Below are 21442 nucleotides of genomic sequence, written 5' to 3'. Positions count from 1 at the left end.
GCTTTCTGCTGCTTTTGAAAAAAGGGAAGCAGATTTGAAGATAGCATATGTCTCTGTGAGTAATTCACTCAGTTAATGACGTCTGCTTGTAAATTATTAAATATTATTTAAACGCTGCACTCCAGATTCTACAAGTTGCCTCTTTTGCAGGAAACGTGTTTTGATTTGGTTGTTTGATTTGAGAGTGGCGGGAAGTGCAGCTGAATTAAAGGGAAAAAATTAAAGCGTTTGTGTGGGTGTAAAGCAGGTTAATATTATGGAGAGGCTTAGAGTAGTATTATCAAAGGCGAGAGGTGATAGGTATGAGACAACATACGGGGGATTTGTTAGACATTTGAAAAGGTCACAGCAACACTACAGTGAGAAAGACGCAGAGACTGTTTGAGCAGAAAATCCGTGTGTGTGTGTGTGTGTGTGTGTGTGTGTGTGTGTGTGTGTGTGTGTGTGTGTGTGTTTTGTGTCTACAATCTGCTTTTTAGGATAATGTTGAATCGCCTCAATGGGAGGTAGCCCTGTGGAGTATTTAAGAGGACCGGCTCCATACTTTTATTCTTGCACTCTTTGCGTGACACCCAGTTCATAATAATCTTTATTTATCTTTGACCGGGCCCAGGTGAAGCTGCTCAGTTCGCTCTCTGCGTGAAACGAGCCCTTTCAGCGCCCCTCCCTTTAAGCCCACTAGCTAATTGGCTGCCCCTCATAAACAAAAGGGTCAAACAGCAGGTGGGTGGGGTTGATGTTCTCATAGCTATGGTATCTGGCAGGCATGCCCGGGATATTTAGGACAGCTTGAAGCTTGTGTTTCTGGCTTACAGCATTAGTTTCAAACTTGTTCTGGCATGCTCCTCGTCAGAAGCCAGAGAAAGGTCACAGCCCACAGTTTTCATCCATTATCAACAATGAAAAAAGGGTCTACAGTGAAACGCGGCATACGTTGAATTTATTTAGAAGTGCAAATTTTACAGCACGATAGCAGGACCGTCACCTCACAACAAGGTGCTGGGTCGGAATCCACCTTTCTGGGCGGGGTTGTGATGTTCTTCCTGTGTCGGTGCAGGTTCTCTCTGGCCTCCTCACACAGTCCAAAAAATGCTGTTTAAGTTAATTTGTGATTAGAAATAGGCTGTATGTGACTGTGTTGGCCCTGTGATAGACAGGCGCCCATTCCAGGATGTACCCTGACTGGTCCACCAATACCAGCTGGGACAGGTTGAATTGGATAACTGGAAGCCTGACCCTGACTGCGGTGGCTCTGGGGCCCACTCCACAGTTTGACAATCAGTGGTTTACAGGCAGTACCTCAAGCACAGGCACGAACAACTGACAGCACCTGCAGTTCTTCTATTGGCCACTAGGGGCTGTTCAAGCAAGTGAATTCCCATAAGCTGCCATGTTAAATGTTAATCGTCCTGGTCGCGGAACACTGGACCAGCTCTTTATCCTCTCGAGGATACTTGAGGGTGCATGGGAGTTTGCCCAACCAGTCTACATGTGTTTTGTGGACTTGGAGAAGGCATTCGACCGTGTCCCTCGGGGTGTCCTGTGGGAGGTGTTGCGGGAGTATGGGGTGTCTGGCCCATTCCTACGGGCCATTCGATCCCTATACAACCGTTGCAAGAGCTTGGTTCGCATTGCCGGCAATAAGTCGGACTCGTTCCTGGTGGGTGATGGGCTCCGCCAGGGCTGCCCTTTGTCTCCGGTTCGGTTCATAATTTTTATGGACAGGATTTCTAGGCGCAGCCAAGTGGCGGAGGGCTTTCGCTTTGGTGGCCTCAGAATCTCATCTCTGATTTTTGCAGATGATGTGGTTCTGTTGGCTTCATCGGGTGAGGGCCTCCAGCTCGCACTGGAACGGTTCGCAGCCGAGTGTGAAGCAGCGGGAATGAGGATCAGCACCTCCAAATCTGAGGCCATGGTTCTCAGCCGGAAAAGGGTGGAGTGCCCACTCCGGGTCGGGGATGAGTTCCTGCCCCAAGTGGAGGAGTTCAAGTATCTCGGGGTCTTGTTCGCGAGTGATGGGAGAAGGGAGCCGGAGATCGACAGACGGATTGGGGCTGCAGCTGCAGTAATGCGGACGCTGCACCGGTCCGTCGTGGTGAAGAGGGAGCTGAGTGTAAAAGCGAAGCTCTCAATTTACCGGTCGATCTACGTCCCTACCCTCACCTATGGCCACGAGCTGTGGGTAGTGAGCGAAAGAACGAGATCGCGGATACAAGCGGCAGAAATGAGCTTCCTCCGAAGGGTGGCTGGCCTCTCCCTTAGAGATAGGGTGAGAAGTTCGGCCATCCGGGAGGGGCTCAGAGTAGAGCCGCTGCTGCTCCACATCGAAAGGAGCCAGCTGAGGTGGTTCGAGCATCTGACAAGGATGCCCCCTGGGCGCCTCCTGGGTGAGGTGTTCCAGGCATGTCCCACCGGGAGGAGGCCCCGGGGCAGACCCAGGACACGCTGGAGAGATTATATCTCTCGGCTGGCCTGGGAACGCCTTGGTGTTCCCCCGGATAAGCTGGAGGAGGTGGCTGGGGAGAGGGAGGTCTGGGCCTCTTTGCTTAGGCTGCTGCCCCCGCGACCCGGCCCCGGATAAAGCGGATGAAGATGGATGGATGCCATGTTAAAATGTCCAGTGTAACAGCATTAAATGTTACAGTGTTAACACCTTAAATGTGATCAATTCTGGTTCCAAAACACTAATGACCAGAGACCAGAAAGCTAAAACCAGTGAGTGTGATTACGTCTGTCTTTTATATACAGTCTGTGGATTATTTTTATGTAGGCTGAGCTCACGAGCACCCATCATGACAGAAAAGCATAGTAGGTTCCCTTCAAGGTTAAATGTGTCAATGATGGGAGTGTAATTAATTCCAATAAGACATCAGGCGGCTAATTTTCCTCCCTCCCATTATCGAGGCCGGTATCAGTACCCTCTTAATGCCGTTTACAGTCAAACACTGTCAGCACTAAGTGAGCCGCCTATAATCCGAAGCATGTTCAGTGTCTACAAAGCCTGTCAGTCACATGGCTATAATTACCTCTAACTACAGTGATGCTAGCAGATGTAAAGGAATGAGGTTGTGAATAATTTTAAATTAGCATTTTAATTAGGTTCACATGTTTATTAGTCTTTAATTGAAAATCTGATTGTGGCCAGATGTGTCAGCCACTGATATGATGTTTAATTTCATACTTAATAACTATTTAACATGATAGAGGCGACGCTTCGAGTCAGCGCTGTAACTGATATGATTGTAATGATCCAGTTTCTCAGAGGTGCAGAATCAGGGCGTTTGTAAAATGTGGTTAAAGAAAAAAATAAAATGAAATTAACGTGCCCATGAAATAAAGTACGGCATTCATTGGGGGAAAAAGGTCAGCTATTGCACTTTTATTTCATTCAGCGAATAGAAAATACGGTCAAGACATTGGTGAGGAAATTAAAATTGTGTCCTTCAACCTTTTCATCAAAGAATCGCAAAGTTTCAGCAATCGCAGCCGTGCTTACCTTGGACCTTGTTAAGGTAATCTGCTTCTCAAAGCTCCTCCTGTGTTGGTTTAGTCTGACGGTATTTTCTTACTCACTGTACAGTCCAGCTGTTACTACAACAGCTTTATGAGGAAATCAGTAAGGCCACGTTGTTATCCATCCAATGGATGAAGAGATAAACAAACAGCCTCGCTTGGTTAAGATCCCTTTCACTCTGAGCAAATCAACTTCTTTGGCAGATGGTGTCCAGCATCTTTTATTTGTTCTACGTCTCATAAATGTTCTTTTTGACCCAGACTTTGATTTGTCTGTCCATCACGCTTAGCCGCTCTCTAATCTTTGCAGCTCTACCTGGAACGTCTCGTCCCTGTTGACACGGAGAGTAGTGTTTTGTTGCCTGTAATGAAGGCGCCACCTGAAGACCTATGAGGTGTTTGTTTCTCAGCCTAGAGGCTGACCTGCCTTCTAGCTCAGTTGGTCATGTGACCTCCTTTGTTTCTGTTTAAAGACATTTTTCATGTGAAAATATTTTCATGAAATATGCCTAATTTTTCAGAAGGAGAATGCAATGCCCGAACTCGGAAAGGCCAAAGTTCAACAACCAAACAGCCAAATTCATCACTGTTTTCAGCAGCAGATCAGGCTTTTATCATGATAAACATCCAGCCTGCTCTGAAGCAGGTAACTATAGTGATCTAGCCAGGTGAGAAGAAGTACCTCACTAACCCATTAATCTCACTTTGTTCTGCACCCCCGAGGTTTCCCAAGGATGCACGAACTCACTCATGGCATTTTTGCCAATCTTGAGAAAGATTTTGACTGTCACAGAGATTTTTGCCAGTCCTTGAAATATATTTTGTTAAACACCAGCAGCAGAACACTTGTTAGATCAAACTCTGAAGCGTCACTTGATTCCTAACACGTATCACGTCTCGGCTCGCACTTTTCTCAAATGATGCTCAAGGCCATCTCCATCAAGAGCGCCTGTCTCTGAGGGCATATCTTGATTGAAGGATTTTAATCATTTAATTTGTAATGCTAATGCCTTCAACACCGTCTTGTCTCAACTGCAGTGCTGCTACTGGGCATTTTCCTCTACACTCGCTGGAGGTCCTACAAAGGGCTGAAAGAGGGCGTTTACCACGTCACGGCGCATCACGACGGCTGGGAGGACATCCGGGAGAACGTCCTCAACTACGATGAGGAGGGCGGTGGGGAGGAGGACCAGGTACACCCCTCGCACGCTCACATGCATGCAGACTGTACCCTTTGCTGGGAAAGTTATCAAAGCAAATCAGAAAGAAACCTTTGTGCACACATACACAACTGTTAAAAGTGATGTTCAGTATGTAACTGCTACATCGCCACGTGCTTGCTTGAAGTTGAGATGTTTTAATTTTGATTTCAAAGACTTTTATTTTGGAAATTCTTAGCAGTGGATGTATGGCAGCAGCTCTATGATGGATTCTGTCAATTCAATTTGGAATAAAATCCTGCAGTGTGTGTGCTAGCGTTTTAATTAGGCCCACGCAAAATCCTTATCTCCTCTCCACCAGCCAATGTAACCCACAAGCACTCAACGGTACTTAAGAGCTTGCATAATATCACAGCTTTGATCGCAACAAACACATGTGGCTGCTGAAATCATTGCTGAAACACACACAAAGAGGAGGAAAAAACACTTTCATATAGAGATCCTTGTCTGGCCTTATCAGTACCCCAAAACCTTCAAGATTCTGTCCGTTACCTGCAGTCAAACACACACACACACACACACACACAGTACTGATCCCCTATACACAGCAGCCACTGTGGTTAATTCTCTGGAGTCTTGTTTGAAATCGCTCTAGAGGAATAAAAACAGCACTCATCACATAATCAGTTTCACAAAGCGACCCACGCCTCCTCCTTGTGCATCATTTCTTCCGCCGCCTCCTCCTCCTACATCTTTTTGCATCTCTGCCACCCTGGTTACAGTTCTGGTGGAATCACATTAGTACCAAAGTGGCTGCTGCTGCGCTACATGACAAAGTAATGGCAGCTGTCTGCAGTGGAGAGAGGGAGAGAAATGTCCCTCATCTTGCTCTTCTTCTTCTTGGTCTCTCACATGCATACAGAGATATTTCGAATTACAAGTTTTCTGCAACAGTAAATGGAGACAGATTGGAAACTTAAATAGGTGGAACATTCACAGTAAACGTTGTGGGGCGAGCCGATTGTTTTTCTGCTCTCTTTTCATTTTTCTGCTTTCTCACTGTCACATTTCATTTTTTTCTGCCTCGTCTTTCTCCCCCAGACAATCAGTCCCTCTCTGTTTTTACAGCTCCTGTGCTAACTCAGACTTTTCATCTGCTTTTGTGTAAATGTGTGTGTGTGTGTGTGTGTGTGTGTGTGTGTGTGAGACCAGAATGCCTACGACATGGCAGAGCTGCAGAAGTCCCTCCAGCCGAGCCCGGCCCAGTCAGTGCAGTACTGCCGCTCTAGAGCCTTGCACCACCCTCCTCCTCCCCACCATCATCATCACCATCACCTCCTCCACCAGGCGCCCCCCGTCCCACCCTCTACCCAGCCGCTGGACCCCCTGAGCCGGACAACCAGCTCCACAACCTTGCCTCCCTCTGCAGCTTCCACTTCCTCCACGGCCACCACAACGACCAGTCTCCGCAGGGACGTCCCCCCCACCAGGCTGCCGGCCCAGGGCCAGGCCCGTCCCTCGCAGCTAGCCCGTCGTTCCCTGTCCTTCTCCAGCCAGGATCTGGCCCGCTACCTGTGCGAGATCATCCGCGATGCTGACCAGCATCCAGACACGGGACCTTTTGACTCCCTGCAGGTCTTCTCCACCGAGGGTGGGGGCTCGCCTGCCGGCTCCCTCAGCTCCTTCAGTTCAGCAGGGCTGGATGGAGGCAGCAGCGGAGAAGGGGGAGTGGAGGCGAGGAGGGAGGAGACGCTCGGGGAGTGGGGGCCTCGCTTTGAGAAGCTTCGGGCGCTGTACGAGCGAGCCGAGGCCAGCGACCTCTGAGCTCCAACACAAACTGATTGGACCCTGATAACGGGGCCGCCCAAAACAATCAATTAGCAGACGCTTGGCGGCGACTCAGGCTGGAAAAGCGAGAGACTGGCACTTTGCTGACAGCTGACACGAACTGTGTTGTATTTACTGGATGATGAGACCCGTCAATCAAAGCGGGGGCCTAAGAGACAGATGAAAGTGTCCCAATGAAAAGAGCCTGCCGCTCTGCACTCACTCTACCTTGGACGGCAATTTTGCAGGAGCAGACGTTATCAAACCTACAAGTCAGGTTAAATGCTTCAGAACGTCAGCCTGCACTCGGGCTACTCATCATGATGGAGCTTAGCTTCACTGTCGGAAAAATCTGTTCCAGTCACAGACACTAAAACCCCAAATTTCCTCGTGTGTGGATGAGCTGCCAGCTGAAGGCAGAAAATATGAAAATGTTTTGGCCAGGATTTTTTTAATACATACATACATATATATATACCTGAGCAACTCAATGCCACTAAATGTATTTTTAGCACCTTGCTGCTCTGTAAATAAATGTCATGTATTTCACACTGTTACACGATAAGTCAGTGAAGATGAGGTGGATCATACTGAGTAGCCCATCCAATGCAGTTTCACTGTAGTGGACACATCGTGTTCTCGCTGCCTGGCTGTAAACAGCTTCTGTCAATGTTTGTATGAGAAAAAAAACAAAAAGAAGTGCTTCGACCATCACTGGTTTCCAGGGTGAGATTTTTTTTTCTGGTAATGTGTCTTTTGCTAGGTTGAGTAATTCTGTATTGGTTGGGTGTTTCAAGTTTCAACGCTCCATGGGTTGTAAGACATCAAGCTTTCTACTTAGTACCGTGCCCGCGTCTTCATTTGATTTCCTATTCGCATTTGCGCTCCGCCGCTGCTCGTTCCTCCTCACCCGGGGGAGGGTGCACAAAAATTCAAACATCTTTGTAACAAAGAAATGCGAGTGGACGAGTGGACGTGTGGACTGCGGGAGGGAGGAAATGCTCGCTCTGTTGCTCTGTTCCGTGCACGCTGTTCCTCTGGCATACCAAATGTGGCGGCTGCGAGAGACTATTTTAACAGATGCTCGGCAGAATACAAAGTACACAGAGCTGCCTTTCAAGGTGACTACTCAATAAACATAAATGGAGGGAAGAGGGTAAGAGATATTTATAAGGATTATATATATATATATATATATATATATATATATACAAATATATATATATGCTTGTGAGCTGTGATAGCTGTGCCATATGCAGTTCACGCATCCATCTATTGTGTCTTGCTAAATTAGCACATATTTCTTGGCTGAAACATTAGGAGGATTGTGGGTAAGAGAGCTGCAGGAACATGTCATTGTGCTTTTGTTTGTTTTTTTAATGTCGAAACTGTGAATTATCCCTCCAGCTTCTCTCTCTCTCAGCTCTGCAAAAAACTAAACACTTTGTCTTAAAAGAACAAAAAGGCAAATAATAATAATAACGCAGCGAACGAGAGTCTAAACAGGGCACACTTCCTTTCACATTTTTAAAACAAGAGAGAGGATTGCAGGGTAGGGGGCTGAATCAGAGAGCAAATGAGGGAAGGGAGTGAAGCGGAGGGAGCCCAGCCCTGTGGAGAGATGTCTCACCAGTGCACCACGGAGCACAGCGGCCCTGTGGGGGAGCCGCCGAGGGAAGAGATGCTGCAAGCAACAGTTTCCTGCATAACAGTTTGCTGCACTGCAAATGGGATGAACTTAAAAAGTCGTGTGCCCCCACCCACATGACCCCACAACCTACGATTCTCCCCAAAGTTCCAGCGTGGCTTCTTCTGGCGTTTCAGCCGCTGGATTCTGCTGGAAGCAGCAGCATCAGCAGCGCTCCCTTCATACCTTTTTTTCCTTCTATTTGTCTTCACGCTGGCAGAGCTGAGCCTGTCGGCAGAGAGCAGTCAAAGGGTAGTAGAGTGTGAAAACATGTCAGGCCACTAATCCTAATAGGAGCTGATGGCCCGCTGTCATGCTGGAAAAACCAAAGGAATGTGAGGAGTTTCCAAAAAAGAAATGAGTTGACAGAGTCGTCGATCCCCAGATTGCAGCTTCTTTTTCAGACAAACGCTTTCCGAGCAGCGGAGGCAACAATGCAGCTTTTATAAATAAGAGCATTTCCAGTCAATGATGCCTAAAAGTAAAAGACATGCTTATCTTTCAGGCAGTGGGGAGTTCCTCCAGAGTGATGCTTGTATGTTGCTCTCTGGAGAGCGTCCGAGCCTGAGCCCCACACACACAAGGATGAAAACACTTCATGCTTCACTACAGCTGTAAGGAGCGGAGATTCACTTCCCACCATTCATTTGTAGCATACGACGGCTTCTTCAGTGTTGTGTTCTGGGTGCAGACATGTTGTGAACAATGTTTTTACCTCATTTGTAAGTACAGAGATAGATACATTCAAATTATTGCTTTTTTTTTGCCAAGAAGAGCAGCATAGATTTAAAATGTGCCGCTTCAGAGAGAAAAAAGAAATCAAACGAACATATTTTTATCAACATGATGGTGATCAGCTTTTGACGGTTATAAGTGTTTTGTATTTGCTTTGATCTTTTTTTTCCTCCCCTCAATAAATTCATTTGCACCAGTGCTGAATCGTGACTGCGTCTGTAAAGAGAAACCGATGAACTGAAATGTGAAAAATAAATATTCCTGGCTTTGACTGACAGGGAAACAGCATTGTTGGGGGGGGAATTGTTTTATTGACACACTGCCTAATAATATGTGAAACTTCACGTATCCCTCCACCAGCATTGTGTCTGGCATGAGAAAGACTTTTAACGGCAGAGTAAACATTTACAAGTTTGGATGATTTTTGTGGCTTTACAGTAGAAAATGACAGCACAGAATCACTTTAGTGGATTTTTTTTTTAAAGGAACACCAAGCAAAAAGGAAAAATGACCAAAAGGCACCCAGATACATATTACAGTATTTTCTTTTTTCAAATAAACACAAAGAAACTGTTTCCACAATGAACGAGTTCAATGTTGTTTTAAATGAAGATGATGTGAGGACTCTTTAGGATTACCAGGATGTCTCCAATTATTACTGAAGAAAAGTTCTTCATCCAAATAGTGATTATTCAATGTAATTCTAACTCTAAAGGCTGGAAAACAAGTTAACTCTTGACTTTAGGGACTTCAGCAGCAACAGCCTCCATCAGACACAGTAAGTCCTCCTACCAGGGTATCGGTACGTCCTGGATGCTGCGTGCAGGTCATACTTGCAGCACGTCACTTGAATTAAGGTCAGGACTCAGACTTTCAAAAGCTGAAATCTACTCTACTTCAGCCTTTTAGTTGATCTACTCGGCTCAGTCCCAAAATTGAACCCTCAAAAACTGAAAATGACATCACCTGAGTTCACGAGGGCTCAAACTGATAGAAAACACTTTGTAACATCGCGTGATGTTGCCTTGACAAAGCCAAAAGACGTTTCTTAAAAATTCCCAAACTTATGTTATTTCACTTATTTAAATGTTCTTTACAACTAATGAATTTTAAGGTCCAGTCTCATCTTAACATCTTTCAGGATCTTGTCTTAAAAAAGGTGAAGAGAGGTCAAACGATAGATCTGCTTTTTATGTCAGCCGTTAAAAGTAAACTAATTCGGTGTCAAAGTGCAGACTTCATTCCTCCTCGTTTCATGTGAACTTCTGTTTCCTGTACTTTTTGGGTTGTTTGCTCCACCCAAGACACGTTTAATGTCATACTGCATGAAGGGGAGGTTCTTGCCTTAGACAAAGTTTGCATGTGTCCTTAGGCAAACTGGAGATAAAGGGTTGAAAATGTCAGCCAGAGTCTTCATGAACAGCAGAGCGGCCCTGTGTCCTTGCTGAATCAGCAGTAATCAAAGCCTGAGTGCGGGCAAAGGGATCAAACCATCCTCTCATAACTGCCTGACACTCTGCTCGATGTCCAGCTACCGAGGTGGTAAAGCGATCCCAAACCATGATGCTCCCTCTACCATGCTTCCCAGCTGGGCTGAGGTTTTGGTATGAGAGCCTAACCTGGTCAAGCACGTCAAGTGTTATTTCCCACACTGTTCTAATTCAGGTTCCAGCAAGGCAGAGACATTTCTGATCAATCCCCAACCAACATCATTACATAGCCAGGAGATTAACATCTCAGTCAGTTAAATTCTGCCAGCGGCTGCTGCCGCACACACCTCTCTTTCACAGAAGTGATGCTGGCGTTCAATCTAGAACAGGTTCCACAAAAACAACAATAGTTCCCAAAGTGAGAACCCATGATGCTAAATGATCTTCACTTCTGTTCAAGGTAGAGCTGGCTCTGCTGGGACTACACCAGTTAAAAAGAGGTAACTAATGTGCACAAGGTTTACTTTGGCATTGGTGAGCTGGTGCAACAGTCAAAGTAATAGCTGGACTCAGAAACTGGACTGTGAGCTCAAAGATGGGCAAAGTTTGCACAAGCAGGTGGCTTAACGTGCAGCTCCAGGAGATCAGATTTTTGACAGCACTGAATTTCATCTTTGATTGAAAAAGTTCAGATTTCATTTATTTTGTACATTTTGTGGCTGTTTAAGAAGCTTCAACACCAAAAACTACTGAGATGGATGTAGAAATAAAACGGTTAAAATAGCACAACATCCCAAACAAGCAACCCTTGGGTGACTTGGGTCACCGTGGCATCACAGCACCAATGCCAAAGGATGCTAATCGCATTCAGGCTCCAAAATATCTGCACGATTATGATTCAGGCGAGTGCTGCTTGGGTTTCATCTACGACAGATGATAATTTTATCTCATCTAGCTTCAGACCAATAGATGTTCAGGGCCGAGGCCAGGTTTCAGATCGTTTGTCCCAAAAGCAGACTGTTCAAACTAAACCTGGATCCAAACAAGTTCATTAGTTGCACAAAGCCGTCTAGTGAGCATCTTACATGTATTTCACGAACATCCACTTTAAACCACAGCAGACTGTACAGGTTAATGACCGCCTTCATCGCCTCTTCATTAAGAAAACCATAGTCAGCAGCGGCCTGCTACTAAACTCAATATGTATGGAAATTAACAATGCTGAAAAAATATTACATTACTAGACTCTTATTAGGCAAACGTAATGGAATCACTTCGCTCTCAAATAAAGCAATCAGACATCGCCTAAATTAAACATCCAATATGGAGGCGGGAGGAACAAGCATTCTCGTTCCGCTCATCCGATTGATATGCATCACGACGAGGCCTCGCCTTTAACGAACACCGTGTTTTCAAAAGCCCTGCAACAACCGTGTGCAGGAGTGCTCACGCATCTGCGAGAGCGTGGATTATCAAAGACAGAGGTCCTTATTAACAAGTGTACAAATGCAGGCAAACTGAGCTGAGATGAAGGGGAAGGGGCGGAGGGAGGGTGCTAATTGTCCAACCACTAATTACCTACGCAGCTCCAGCCTTTCAGTCACCTCCTCGCCTTTGGTGTGAAAGAAGAAAATGAAGAAGATCACTGAGAATTCATGTTTTCACGCGCTCTCATTTCTCCTGCGCTGCTGTTTAAACATGAGCATCGTCTGTCATCCCCTCTCCTCCTCCCCGCTTTCTCGTCTAACCACAAAGCCTCGGTTTGATATGCAAGTGTTGGCCCCTCTTTCTCTCTCTATTTTGGATTGTGGCCTAGAATCAGCCCCGTTGTCAGGCTGCTGCAATTTCCTCGCTACTTACATTATTCATGTGTGTGTGTGTGTGTGTGTGTGTGTGTGTGTGTGTGTGTGTGTGTGTGTGTGTGTGTGTGTGTGTGTGTGTGTGTGTGTGTGTGTCAGAGAGACAAAAATGAAAAGGTTGAGAATGCTGCTGATGACAATCACAGAAAGAGAAAAAACATGACAGCAATCACAACAACAGCACCGTCACAAATACCACTTGGTACCAACTCTGACCTCAGTTTTACAGCAAAAGCACATTTAAGTAGCCGGCAGAAAGCGAAACTAACGTAATTATCCTTCCTTTTCTGGGGTAACTGGTAACATTTATCACAGCGGCCACATGTGCCCCACCACAGAGGGGCCACATCTGAGCTCTGCTAGTGGTCTGACCTACTCGGTGGGGCTACAGCAGAGTATGACTAAACAATCACTGAACGAACAACTCTCAGCATTTCCTGTTTGTGGGCAACGGTACACAGACTGTATATAAAAGATGGCTGTATCCCAATTCAGGGTCTGCAGCCTTAAAGGCTGTCCCGATTCAAAGGCTGCTCGAAATGCGGCCCTCAAATGCGTCCTTCATTTCCCTGAATTTTAAGGATGTGGCGGTGTAGACTTCGTGGCCCAACATATCCCAGAATGCATATCGCGGCGGTGGGTGTGGATAATTTTGCCGGAAAAAAAAAAAAAAAAACGGCGGAGGAGGGGCGGCCAAAGAGTTTTAAAAGTAAGTACTGATTATTATGTTATTTATGTGCAAATGTTTAATAACGAAGAACATTTAAACGTTACTGTTGGCCACATGTCGGCAAAGTTATGTGACATTAGTGACGTTTGTGCTAACTTGGTTTTAAAGCCTTTACTTTAAAATATGCACCGTTCAATAGTCGACCTTAATCTTACAGAGAATGTGATGATTTTATGGATATTTAAAGTAACCACTGAGAGAAATTTAGTAATGCCAACATATTGAAAGAACAATATTTGTCCCTCATATATATAACATAGTTATATATACACAGTGTCAAAGAAACCTGTCTTTGAGTGAAGATTTAAGGTGACAGGAAATATAAATAAATGCAGCTTGAATCTTTACTGAAGCTCAGTATTTGAAACAGAGTCATTCACTGCTGTAATAACTAATACTGACTGAAATAATAACTTTAATATTGGCCATATTAATAATAATAATGGAGTGGATTGATATAGCGCTTTTCAAGGCACCCAAAGCGCTTTACAATGCCACTATTCAGTCACTCTCACATTCACACACTGGTGGAGGCAGCTACGGTTGTAGCCACAGCTGCCCTGGGGCAGACTGACAGAAGCGAGGCTGCCATATCGCGCCATCGGCCCCTCTGGCCAACACCAGTGGGCGGTAGGGTAAAGTGTCTTGCCCAAGGACACAACGACCAGGACAGAGAGCCCGGGGATCGAACCGGCGACCTTCCGGTTACAGATACGCTTCCCAACCCCCTGAGCCAGGGGCGACCGTGGCTCAGGGGGTAATGTAAATTATATTTACATTACCAAAGTGAGATGACTTTAGTCTCATGAGCAACATTAGCTAATTGTTATTTACTAGCTAATCTTAAATGACTGTTCAGTACAGAAATGAAGCCCAACAATCATGTTTCACAGTCCCGTGGTCTCAGCCTCAGATACTTATCAAATCACACAGCGCTCGTGTAGAAACAAACAAACAAATGTACAAAATATGTTCTCCTTCATTTCTGTCAAACAAAGCTGTATGACACGTTTCCAGCTGTTAGTATCACGATTGCTAGGCAACCTGGGCAGCGCGACGGAGGCTAGACCGTCCCATTTCACAAGCCTCGCACTTCTGGCCTTAGCGGTCTTTGAGTACGCGGCCCTTGAGGACCGTTAAGGCTGCATACTTTAAGGCTGCAGACCCTGAATTGGGATACAGCCCAGTCCTGCACTCTTCCCACAGCAGGTCCACCTGTGTAGTAGCTGTACAGGGGCCCGATAATGGATACCAGAAATTTGGCAGTTAAAGTAATTCATGGTAGAAGCAATAAATTGTCAATTTAATGAGCCTGCAACAGCTTATGATTATCTCTGTAACACCATAAACTCTACTGATCTGCTCTTATAGCAAGAGGCATGTTATGCTGAAAGTTAGTGGAAGCTGACGAGGCAGTTAGCAAACTTTTTCTTAAATCTTCTTTTCAATAATTTCAATCATTTATTTTTATGTACAATCCTGAGAAAAAAATACCACGGTACAGTAACATGAAGAGAAAGGGGGTGGGAGCTAAACTGAGCTCATCAGCTAGCAGCTCTCAGACTGATCATCAGAGTAGAAAACCACAAAAATCCCGCAAACAGAGAAGCTACACAGCTTAACAGATTTATTAGACCACCGCCAGACCAAAGAAAGAGTATTGGTTATTACCAAAATACATTTTTATGATTGTGTAATGGTTAATTCGACAGTATCTGCAAGCTCTGACGCGCAAGCTTTTAATATAGTTATTGTCTTGATCCATGAATTTTCAAATTTTACTTTTACAAAAAGGCAGAAAAGATTAATAAAAAAATAATAATAACACATTAAAGTTACAGAAGAATCAATTTTAGTGGCTGAATGTTTGATGAAATTCAGACTTCTGTGAAAAGTCCAGTGTCTCGGCTCAGATTTGGATACAGTTTATTTGCCTAATAAATAAAAATACATTTTTTGGACAGATTTCTAAAACATTTGTGTGCTTTGTTTTTATAACAGGTGGTCTAACAAAGTCCATTACCCGCTGTGTATCTGGTACATGGCCTCTCCTGGGACTGATGTTCTGGTGATAAGACAGTAATTTAAATAGTGTGTATGTTCAAAGAGTGTGTGATCCAGGTTATTCTGAAGCTACCATGTAGAAATGTCTCCCAGACACATCATAGGAAGGTAATTATAAAGATGACAGCTGTAAGGACACACTGACTAAATGTGTGTGTGTGTGTGTGTGTGCATGCGTGGTTGTCTCTAACAGCTAGCTGTGCAGAACAGGCAGACTGCGGCTTTCTCAAGAACAGCTTCTCCAACCTGCATCACAGTGACTGAAGTCACGCTCACAGACCACAAATAAAAATTAAATTAAAGCCTAAATTTAAGTTTGTGTTTAGTTTGAGACATTTTGTAGAGAAGATCAAAGACCTGTTTGAGGGCTACGACTTGGTTTTAGACTTAAAGTAGGTTCAGAGTGAGGATAAGTTGGGGTTTGGCACGTAGTTGTTAGGCTTGTGGGTAGAAGAGCTTAGGATGACAGCAGTGATGCTAGAAGTAATACTAGTAACAGTAAGATTAAACAGTCGCACGAGTTTCCACTGGGACTATGGCAACCTGTTTAAGCATGTTTTTATGTTCAGGATGTTTAATGAATCAAATTCAAGCACAGTTCAATTATTAATATGAGAACATGTAATGAGGCCGATGACCAGCTTCCTTTACACTAACATGGCTGAAACATACTGACCGGAGCTGCTCGCTGCCCATCTGAAAGAACCAACACGTCGGTCAGTTCTGAAAAAGAAATCATCTCCTAACTGACTTTAATCTTTTCAGTTCTATCATTTTTGAGGTTATTTATGAAACTTTATAAACTAGACATTTACACTTAATGTCGGCTGATGTCTACTCCTAAAACAACTGAACTACAGTGGAAACTGAACCTTTTAGATCTTATGTTTTTTTTTTAAAGTCAGTTTAAATCCCTACAAATGAAGAGCTCAACAAATCTTCGATTTCTGCCCCTACTTTCATTGGCAAAGAAGAACTCAGCTGCAAATACATACGACTTCTCTGTATTTCAATCTTTAAGTTTCACTTAGTCATCTAAACTTTTTTGGGGGTGGACGGCGGCTGAATGAGTGGACGTAGAACAGCCCGAAGCAGGAATCCTACATTTGCACACTCCACCCGAAGTGCAGACCGGCCCCGCTGTTCTAATAGCACGTCCAAAGAGCCACGTGTTGAAGAAATAATGGCCATGATCACAGCTGGGCGCAGTGCACAGAGGAGACAGAGGAACAGCAAGGATTCAGCACTTTTATTTCATCCTCTCCTCCTCTCTCCCCTCTGGCCTCTGCTGGGGTTGTCTTGCAGCCCTGGTCCTGCTACTGAGTCACGCTGGGCTCTGATGAGCCCTTCGTATTTTTCTTGCGTTTCTTCTTGAGTCGGTAGACATGGAAGGTTTTATTCTGGAATGTTCTGGTAAAGAGAGCGTTGTAAGCTGCCGCGTCCGTCTTGATGGCATCGCAAAAACGAGGGTGGGTGGCAGGGACGAGGTCGGGGTCATCCTCTCCAGGTCCGTCCATGATCTGATAAGAGAACAAACGCGTCACCATTAACAGCAACGAGAATGACGGCAGGCTGAAGCCAGCACAATCGAGATAAAGTCCACCGGCAGCAGCCTCTGATTTCACTTTGCTCTGCCAGTTAGATCTGCCATAAAATCTGTATGGATGCTTTAGTGCATTAAGGGCTAAAGTGAGTCTAAATTAATAAATATTCTGCTTTGGGATTATTGATCGCAACATTGCTAAAACAGCAGCCAAAGAAGGCTGAACCCAAAGAAAAAAAAGAGGCAGTGCAGGACATGTGGAGATGCTGGCTTCAAGGACGGATTTTCTTGGAAGGAATAAGATACTCATTAGCAGCACTGAAGGCCATTAACAAAAAATATCAGCTTCTAAAAAGGATCCCACAGAACGGCACTGTTTGCTGGCGAGATGCAACACTTCCAGTTTTAAAAGGTGGTGGGTGGGACTGTGAAAGCTTCTGAATGATAAACTTTTAATGAAAAAAAAGAAAAGGGATATTAACTTTTTGTCAAATATTCAGTCATGAATATTTTATGGTTTCACACACTTGAATTCTGAAAGTGTCACGTTTAAAAACACTAAATAAGCCACAACATGAAAAGCACTGAGCCATGTTAGAGTGGAGCTACGAAAACTATTTTGAGGCTTACAGTGAAACTGTACAGTGTATGAAGGCAGCGGCCCCCAACCCCCGGGCCATGGACCGGTACCGGCTCGGGTGTGAAATTGACGATTTTCAGGGTTTTTATTGTTAACTCTGTTTCCCGGGGTCTTGTGTTATGAATTCATTTTCTATATATTTTCATGTACTTTGTTTTGTAGCCGTGTCTTATTTTGAAAGGAACGTTTATGCGTTACCATAGCGACCAGAGAGGAGGCTGTTGGTGCATTTCAGGAGGACGCTGCTAACAAAGTTACACAAATACACAGTGAATTATTATATTTACAAAATAGCACCGTTCTTGTCTTGGTCGGATCATTTTCTTTTGTTGTGTTTATCAGCGACGCCTTGAAGGCCGGTCTGTGAAAATATTGTCTGACATTAAACTGATCTGTGGCACAAAAAAGGTTGGGGACCGCTGCATTAAGGGACAGTGTATAGAGTACAAATTAGCTTCTGAGCAATATGTATAAATATTTAGGTTCATAATCACATGCAAACACTCTGCAGTGGGTATTTGTAATTATTTGGTGATTTCACTTTGCATTTTCATTGGAGTAAGATCATCAATATCGCTGGAAACCAAAGTAAGGTTTTCCAGCTGTAAACGACGCCCCACAGGTCATGTGGCTTTGGCCCGGTGAGTTTGAAATGTCTTGATGGCACACGGGGAGATTTTAATGTGGTGGCTGCCTGGTGTGTACAGTAAAGATACAAACAGGCAAAACTTAAAGTTTCCAGGAGAACCATCACATTTTATAGTTTGTTATAGTCATTAACACTCGGGGTGTTACAGGGAAAGCACTGGATCACTGAGCAGGAAAAAAAGGAAGGCATCCTTAAAAACGAAAGCAAAAAAAAGATGAAAAGATGCAAAGAAGGAAAAACAAAAGCAGGCAGACAGAAAGACCAGAGGTGATAAAAAAAAAGTAAGAGCTAAATAAAAGAAAGTATGAGAGGAAGCGAAGGACAGACAGAAAGAGACGTAAATCCAGCATTCCTTCAATAAAGCTGTCTAGATGTCAGATGTTGTGTACGCTGCGTGACATTTACGGCGTTGCGAGCACACCCCGACTCTGCGTTTCATGTGTCTTACACGATGCTGGGTCAGACCGAAGCTCGCCTCGCTTCTGGTAATCCAAATAGCCGGCGAGCCGCATCTGACATCAAAATAAAGAGTCTGGGGGAGTGGGGGTGAGCGGCGGCAAAAGAGTGAGAGACAGTGACGCGCAGATAAGAAGTGGGACTATTGATCTGTCTGCAGAGGCTGAGAGCTTTCACCGAGTCGCAGGAGTCGGCAGAGGGGACGGCGCATGCTGACACACACACACACACACACACACACACACACAGTGAGTCACATTAAATGAAAGCCACCCACATGTCCGTTGGCCAGGTCGAGCAGGTCCCGCAGTCTGCAGCCCCGCCTGTGCCTCCGCTCATAGCAGATGCTGTTTTCCAACACCACATAGTCGGCCCCAATAGCCTTCAGGATATCGTATACTTCCTCTGGGGAGCGGCGAGCGTACACTTGATACACCTGTTCTCACACACACACACACACACACACACACATATAAGTATTTCCTGAAAGGAAGCCAATATTAACTTGATATTGCTGGGAGGGGAAAACTTCTCCCCTGGAACTCAATTACCCGACACACATTTGTTTTCTGAATTACACTTTATGAAACTTGGTTTATTCCAATTAGGAAACGTTTACTTTGAAAAACAAAAAAAATAGAATGAAAACAATTATGACTCAAACAAAACCCGCAGGGGAACAAGAACTAAAGCTGAAAACATAAATCCCAGCTTCCAGGAAAACTCTCATGGTTCATCTTTTATTTGTAGCAGGCAAAAGATTTAAATGGACAAATTATGCAGCCCATAAATACTGCAAAAACTGGCTAAGAGCTGATTTATTGTAAAACACAGTGAAACAGCAACTTTTAGAAAGGTTCAAATAAGCTGTAAAAAAAGCATCAATCCAACTGAATCTCACCTGTGACTGAAATCACACTAATTTAACCACTAAGTGCTGTTTTAGTTTGTTTGTTGGTGTTTTTGGATCATCTTAATGGTGAATATCAAATATACTCACTACATTGTGCTTTCAGTGATTAACCACAATGACACAAGCATGAGCATCTTCCTTTGCAAACGAGCCTAAATCTGTCGGCGATGATGCAAAAATGACGAGCGTTCACTGGAGCCATTTGGAGAGCCCTTCTGTGGCTGGTGATGAAATATGGTGGAAAATCACAATGGAAATAAAGTGACAACTAAATATTAGATATTAAAAATAGTCAAGAACTGTCAGAATCTGATACTAAGTGAGGGATGACTCTAAAAGTACTACAGCGTAGTATCATTGTCACAGTTTATCCTCTCGAGATGATCTCATGAAAAGCTCCAAATCAATATTTAACTGATCCAGCTCTCAGTGTATTTTAAAAATATATATATATATATGTCAACTGCTGTAAATAACCAGCTTAGAACAATTCACTGAACCACACTGTGTCACTGAGATGAAGTAAAGCACTGCACGGCCTGGCGGACAAAGTCCTGGCAGCATTATTGTAAAACCCCAGCAGGTTTTGCAGGCAGAGTGTCAGTAAGCATTTTATATTCGAGCATTTGATAAACAAAAATGTGTATTCCGCTCGAGTAAATAAAGAAGTCAACTAACAAAACTGAATCTAAATAGCTGCTGATTTTTTCTTGACTTTTCTTCCTCTGTCTGAACCACAAACGAATTCAAGGAGTCTTTCACGTAGCTGTAGCCTGCAAACACCTGCAACCTACCAAGCTAACGCAGTCTGGACAGTTCAGACGGGGAGGGGGTCGATATCAAACCAATGTCTTGCCAGAGGGCAGTGTTAACAGAAGAAAACGTTAATCGTTTCTCTTGAACTCACAGATTGGTGCTGAGTGAAAGTCCGCTGATGCCAACCCTACAAGCTCCATTTGATCAGCTATGAAAACATGATGCCAAGTCACCAGACACTCAGGAAATAATCAGGGCTGTAGCTGAATATAGACCAATACTGGTCTCATCTCCAGTTTTTAAAGAAGAGATGCCTCTTCATTTTTTTGTCGTTTTCCCCTGTGGTGTCAAAAATGGCGTCGACCATTTTGCTTGACTAAGTGGAGTCGTGGCAACTTTTTACGTTGACTGCACGAGAGCTTTTCTGTGGATCAAGATGTATGTAAGAAAGTAATGAGGATGGAACCCTTATGATCAACAACTGCAGTCCTAAAACCTCTTAGTGGGTGCCAAAAGATTCTTGAAGTATCTAAGTCGCAGAATTTTATCAGAAGTGTAAAATAAATTAAAATAAAGAAGCAATCAACCTTCCTTTATTGGTCTTCGAATGCATTTTAATGTTTGAAACGGCTCTGTTCTGCTGATTGAGCCCTACTATTGTCCGGGGCTGCCCTCATGATTTAAAGTGCACTGACATGAAGTCAGTTATGAATTGCTGCACATAAAGTGAACTGAATTGTGCACTATTATCTGTTGAGATTGCAATAGGAGCCAGAAGGCGAACACGATGCAAAGACCACAGAACTGATTATGACTGAAAAGCAGCTCATGTGTGAGCAAAAACGAAGCTATTGTAACAACACGACAAAAGGATATAATCGACTACAGCAGTGTGGATTTCTCTGAAGAAAAAAAAGACATGTTTGACTTTAAAATGGTTTAACAAAAGGGTTATAATAAAATCAAGTTTTCCTAATTGAGGTTTAATTTACTTAGATGTAATACAATTTTCCAACCAGATGGTCATAAAAGAGAAAAATAAACCAATTTCTGTCAAATGATGAAATTTCAATTCTGTTTTATGGCTATAGCACCAGTTCACAGCGGCTTTCTCTGAGTGCTGTAAATCTTTAAGACCCCAGAATATTAGAAAAGAGAACCCCAACAGTAAGATGATCCCTTAGCAGTAAGCATTTGTGGGGAGGAAGTTGAGGAGAGGGTAGACAAATATACAGGATAGCAACACATGGGGATGACAAAGTTCTCGAAGCATCATAGGAAGTTCCCGAGCAGCTTGAGGTTATATGTAGATTGTATAAAAGGAAACACTACGTCCACACGTACACGGGTATTTTTAAAAACGGAGATTTTACGTTTTCGTTTTAAAAAATAATCCCGTCCACACATAAAGGCAGAAATGAAGGAAAATGCTGCTATGAACATGCCAAAGCAACAGGTGGCGATATATTCCTAACCGCAC

The 21442-nt window shown here is 44.1% G+C and overlaps 2 protein-coding genes across 6 annotated transcripts in view; one reads left to right on the top strand and one right to left on the bottom strand.

Moving 5' to 3' along the window:
• LOC147338539 (neural-cadherin-like) overlaps positions 1–9543 on the top strand; it is a 326059-nt gene extending 316516 nt beyond the window's left edge. The window contains exons 36-37 of the mRNA XM_086300701.1: positions 4552–4706; positions 5886–9543. Of these exons, the coding sequence (XP_086156827.1) occupies positions 4552–4706; positions 5886–6497 (767 nt within the window). The 3' untranslated portion in view covers positions 6498–9543. The remainder of the gene's footprint in view (positions 1–4551; positions 4707–5885) is intronic.
• Positions 9211–21442, bottom strand: part of dpy19l3 (dpy-19 like C-mannosyltransferase 3) — a 73681-nt gene continuing 61449 nt past the window's right edge. For 4 of the 5 annotated variants that reach the window (XM_086301010.1, XM_086301191.1, XM_086300921.1 and 1 more), the window contains 2 exons: positions 18571–18729; positions 9211–16525 (listed from right to left, as the gene is read on the bottom strand). In XM_086301010.1, coding sequence (XP_086157136.1) covers positions 16322–16525; positions 18571–18729 — 363 coding nt within the window. In that variant the 3' untranslated portion in view covers positions 9211–16321. The remainder of the gene's footprint in view (positions 16526–18570; positions 18730–21442) is intronic. The other variant, XM_086301097.1, reaches the window with a different exon arrangement.

This window comes from Aulonocara sp. 'chitande type north' Nkhata Bay, linkage group LG1 (genome assembly GCF_057382095.1).
Source record: "Aulonocara sp. 'chitande type north' Nkhata Bay isolate Kocher_YH1m ecotype deep benthic linkage group LG1, A_spYH_male_GT1.1, whole genome shotgun sequence".
Classification (NCBI taxonomy): Eukaryota; Metazoa; Chordata; class Actinopteri; order Cichliformes; family Cichlidae; genus Aulonocara; species Aulonocara sp. 'chitande type north' Nkhata Bay.
Note: the sequence above shows the minus strand (reverse complement) of the source record. Positions and strands in the feature narration are given on the sequence as shown.